The sequence below is a fragment of the Clarias gariepinus genome, chromosome 21 (genome assembly GCF_024256425.1).
Source record: "Clarias gariepinus isolate MV-2021 ecotype Netherlands chromosome 21, CGAR_prim_01v2, whole genome shotgun sequence".
NCBI classification, from domain to species: Eukaryota; Metazoa; Chordata; class Actinopteri; order Siluriformes; family Clariidae; genus Clarias; species Clarias gariepinus.
Window position 1 is genome coordinate 3,852,501 of NC_071120.1, and position 5,000 is coordinate 3,857,500.

At 50.7% G+C, this 5,000-nt stretch overlaps 1 protein-coding gene across 1 annotated transcript; it reads right to left on the reverse strand.

The window, feature by feature from the left end:
* Nucleotides 1–1,692: 1,692 nt before the first annotated feature.
* tchp (trichoplein, keratin filament binding) lies at nt 1,693–4,632 on the reverse strand. The gene is made up of 12 exons (XM_053480787.1): nt 4,439–4,632; nt 4,129–4,339; nt 3,982–4,038; nt 3,817–3,885; nt 3,573–3,746; nt 3,374–3,486; nt 3,216–3,282; nt 2,959–3,131; nt 2,798–2,879; nt 2,486–2,671; nt 2,246–2,389; nt 1,693–2,125 (listed from the first exon to the last, which is right to left on the reverse strand). Exons 1-12 carry the CDS (start codon nt 4,627–4,629, stop codon nt 2,093–2,095), a joined length of 1,500 nt encoding a protein of 499 aa, XP_053336762.1. The 5' UTR covers nt 4,630–4,632; the 3' UTR covers nt 1,693–2,092.
* Between the last annotated feature and the right edge of the window lie 368 nt (nt 4,633–5,000).

Consider the following 5,000-nt stretch of genomic DNA (forward strand, 5'->3'; position numbering starts at 1 on the left):
CACACATGCACACCAAGGCCGGAGATCCTGCTGCTGCTTTGATCACTCATGAGCCGCTTCGCGATTTGGGACTCGACTAAACGTCAATCACGAAGAAAAACTCAGGACGATATGGTTACTACAAAGAAGAGAGAAGACGCATCATCATCATCATCTTCATCATAAAGTTCTTTATTACACCAGTAACCGCACTGGCGAAACCAAAACAAACTGACTTTTTATTCCATTCCATCTGATCTTAATTGAAGGTGCCATTACTTTGAGTCAGCGAGATTATTATCAGTAATCGTCCCCTTGGCCACGAAAGTGTCTCACACACACAGAACAAAGGTTATGATCCGCACTCTCAAGCGATCCCACAAGGTCAGAACCAGAAGCTCCAGAACTTCACAATGTGTTGCTCTGCTGACCTCTGGTGGTGCGCGCAAGAATTACACACCTAATGTCATCATCTATACCGCTGTATCCTGTGTAGAGGGTCGCGGGAGGCCTGGGACATATCACCGGAGACTTGTGACACCCTGGATGGGGTGACGATGTATTGCAGGACATACACACACACACTCACACGCTCATTCACACACTACAGGCAACTTTGGACCGCCAATTAACCTAATCTGCATGTCTTTGGACTGTTGGAGGAAACCAGAGTACACGGAGGAAACCCACCACGCACAGGGAGAACATGCAAACCTCTCACACACAGACCCTGAGGCAGGAATCGAACCCTCGACTCTGTAGGTGCGAGGAGACAGATTGTCTCTCCTGGTCCGTTAGAGACGATCAGAACCTTCAAGAGCGTTTCAATGTTTTCTGTCTGTTTTTTTCTGCTTCAATACAGTAGAGACGAAGAACTGTTTTGAACCTCTCACACACATACAAATGTGTGTACTTTAACTCTGTTTCACACATATACACACACTCACACACGCCGCCGAAACCCAACCACAACACCATGTTTGTGTTACTATACATGCATCGATCTAGACGTGTGTGTAGCGTGTGTGGTGGATACGCCGAGCAGCTTTCCGCTAGTAGTGCTGATGTGGTTACATAGATGCTGACATGCTGAAAACACACTGCTTCAGGCTTCGCCCTACTTACACACACACACACACACAGAGGTAGTTTAGCTAGCTAATCTCTTATAGGATTAACAGCGTGGTTAGCATTTGCATTAGAGGATTAGCCTTCTCTACAGGTGGTGCTCCAGATGAACAGATACGGCGTAAGAACATCTAGAACCCTTCAGCTGTCCCTCTGAAGGAACCCAGAAAGAGCTTGATGTACTGTACAGCGTTTTCTTCCAGAAGAATCCTCAGAGATAAAGTTTTAAACATGAACTTGCTAGCAATTGTACCAAAGCACACGGTTCTTTACCAGTTCTTAGTATCTTAAACATGGTTCTATCTGGAACTTGTGCATGAGTAGTGAGATTTATTTATTAGTATTATTAATTTTTTGTTATTTATTTGTGTGTTTTCTGATTTCAACTGAAACGTAATGAGGTTACAGCGAGGGATGTAACACTCCGCCCTCTGCTGGATCAAATCAGAACAACAACTGGAAGGAAAAAAAAAGTTTCCATGCAGTTAAAATACATAATATTTCTGTATCATTATTGTCCAATCTTCACACTTTTCTACAGAATCCGTCTGATTCTAGTGAACATCATGGACTTGACGAGCCTCGTTTGATAAAATCGTTTTAATTACAAACGTGTGACGACACAGAATTCATAAATACAGAACATTCCATTGATACAAAACACAATCAATGTATTAAAATCATCACGCTAGGCTATGAAGCTAGCTAACACTCATGAGCTAATCTAGTTTGGAGGAATTACACGTGTGCTGGCGAGAACTTTTATGATGTGTTAAAGAAAAAAGGCGGGGCATAAGTTAAACTAGAAAGCAAATCTGATCATGTGACCTCACAAGAGCGCTTAGCATAACATAAAACTGGATCGCTACGGGTAGAGACGCGATGTCGATGTTAGCGTGAACATAAGCTCCGCCCACACTGGTGTCAGGAAATGGTTGAAAACACACAACAACCAGGCCACGGGAGTGGGCGTGTCCACGTGTCGTCACGTCCAGGCTGAGCGAGGTCTGCTACGAATCTGCAACAGAGGACACGCCTCCGGTCAGATCACCAATCACTCATCACCACCTGCTGCTTCTGACCAATCAGAATCCAGATCTCTCTAATAATTAGACGTCAGCGTGTTCACGCCCCTCACCTTCTCCTCGTAGCCGCGCCGGGTCATCTGCTCCGCCTCCAAACGGAGCTCCTCCTCCTGCAGCCTGAGCCCCTCCCTCAGCTCCGCCTCCTCCCGCTCGAGTCTCTGCTGCTCCTCCCACCGCTTCCTGCGCCTCTGCTCCACCTGCAGGGGAGACACGGTGTGTGTGTGTGTGTGTGTGTGTGTGTTTAGGGTTTATTCTACTATTTTTATAAACTATTTGAGAAAACACACACAAACCTGAGCGTTGATGTCGTGCATGCGCGCGGTGCGTCGCTGCTCTGACTCCTCCCTCCGCTGACGTTTCTCCGCCTCTTCCTCCTCCAACTGCTGCAGAAGCTCCGCCCTCTTCCTCTCACATTCCTCGCGAGCTTGTCGCTTCTCCTCCATCCGCTCCTGCAGCTGCGTCTGACGCACGCTCAGCACCTTTACACACACACACACACATCAGGAGCGTTAATGTTGCATCCTGCCTGCTGTAGATCAGATTCTTGGCACACACACACACACACACACACACACACACACACACACACACACACACAGGGTTACCTCGTGCATCAGCCTCTCCCTGGCTCTCCTCTCCCTCTCCCACTGATCCTCACGCTGGTCCCACACCCTCTGCGCCTCCTCTCTGATTCAAACACACACACTGTGGTGAGCTTGTGCTTTGATGTCACTCAAACCCCGCCCCTTGCTCCGCCCCCACTCACCTGTACAGCAGGTCGAACTCGGCCTCTCTCTCTCTCTCGACCTGCAGCTGCTCTTCCAGAACCTTCCTCATCCAGGCCACATCGGCCACCGCCCGCTCCCTCCTCGCGCTCTCCATGCGCCGCTCATCCTCCTCGCCCTCAGTCAGCGCCGCCAGGATCCTCCGGTCCGCCTCCTAAACCACACACACACACGAATAAGTGAAGGCGACTCGGTTTCTGTTGAGACAATAGTTGTTTGTTTTTTCCTCTTGACTCACGAGTTCCTCCTGGACCTGCTGCGCTCGTCTCTTCAGCTGTGCCCGGTACTGCCGGCTCAGGGAGCGTCTGCGGGAACAGACATGAGCGTGTGGCGGTAACCATTACATCATGGCATGACATCATCACACGAGTGCTAATGTTGTGGTGTCGCTCTCACCCGAACTCTGATTTCTTGCGCGTCTCCTCGGCTCTCCTCCGGTCCTCCTCCATCTGCTCCACCTCCAAACGCCGGGACATGAGAGCGTCCTCCTCCTGCTGCAGACGCCGACTCTGAAACACACACACACACACACACAGGTTATACAATAAGCCCTGGACTCTGAGTCGACGTTGCTGAGATATGAAGCCACCTGCACCTCCTCCTCTCTGAGCCTGAGCTCCTCCATCTGCTGCCTCAGGAACTCGACTCTCTGCCTCTCCTCCTCTCTCCTCCTGCTCTCCTGCTCCTCCGTCCTCTCCAGCGCCTCCCGTCTGCTCCTCTCGTACTCGTTCTCAAAACGCCGTGTCTCCTCCTTGGCCTCCTCCTCCGCCTCAAAGACAAGACATCATCATCATTATCATCAAAAAACGTTCATTATTAAAAAGAAAAAGTTTCTGTACCTGTTTTTTGTGCTGCTGCTGCACCTCCCACTGGCTCACCACATGATCCTTATGCAGCTCCGACTCCACCTGCGTTACACACACACACACACACACGTACACACTTACACACATGTACCTGGGGACCTGTACGTCTGTACTCCTCCCCTCTTTTCCCACTCTCACCTTGCGTAGTTCTGGATTGTTCATCTTCCAGCGCTCCTTCAGAAGCTCCTCTGCGAGCTTGAGAGAGAGAGAGAGAGAGAGAAAGCGCGGTTAAAGACGTGAACACTGTACGATACCGTACGATGCAGCGTCTCACACAGGTCACACCTTCTTCCTGCGCTCCTCTCGCGCCGATCGGAGATCCTCGGTCCTGTCCTGCTGCTGCCTCAGGGTGGCGCTCCTGTCGCGGGCAGACGCCTGGAGCTCGGCCTCCAGCTGCGTGTTCTCCTCCTGCAGCATGCTCCTCAGACGCTCCCGCCGATCCTCCAGGCTCTTCATCTTCTCCTCGTGCAGACGCTCGCGCCAGAACGCCGACATGCTGCGAGGAGGGAGGAGGGAGGGAGGGAGGTGTGACGGTGTTCACCATGCTCAGTCACATGACCGGACCCTGTGAGAGATCTGCTGACTCAGCGCTCACCTCTGCTGGTACGACTCCCGGGAGCTCCACTGCGCCTGCTTGCTCCCTCGGACCTGCTGCTCCTTAAAATACCGCGAGTGCGTCTGCCACTGCTGGAGACGCCGCGCCTCCTGCTCCCTCTGACGCGCCAGCTGCCGCTGGAGGGGACGCAGACGGCTCGGCCAGTGCGAGGACAGGGTCGGCAGCGCCATCGCTCGGCCTGAGGAGGAATCGCAGGCAGATCAGATCCAGATGTGGAACATTAGCTTTAGATCTGTACACTTCTCTTTATTTAAGTTTTACTTTTAAAGTAAATATCATCACTAGAGATGAGAAATAAATTGTTGCAGTTATGAATCGTGATTCTTCTGTGTGGTGATTCACTGATTTATTAAAAACTATTACTACATCAATATTAGAGATGATCCAGTCGATCGGCCAGTCGACAGAATCGTCAGTGTGATTGTCTGTGACCGGTGATCAGCTGATCAGCCTCAGATATGAATGATTCTGCACCGAGCGCTGAAGATTCAGAGTGACACAAGAGAAACACACTTTCATGGCGTTACGTTATCAGAAATCA

Coding starts and splice junctions, on each gene's coding strand:
- tchp (XM_053480787.1), bottom strand. CDS start 4,629: ATGGCGCTGCCGACCCTGTCCTCGCACTGGCCGAGCCGTCTGCGTCCC. Junction 3,283..3,373: donor CGCAAGAAATCAGAGTTCGG/GTGAGAGCGACA, acceptor CTGTTCCCGCAG/ACGCTCCCTGAGCCGGCAGT. Junction 2,880..2,958: donor GAGTTCGACCTGCTGTACAG/GTGAGTGGGGGC, acceptor TGTTTGAATCAG/AGAGGAGGCGCAGAGGGTGT.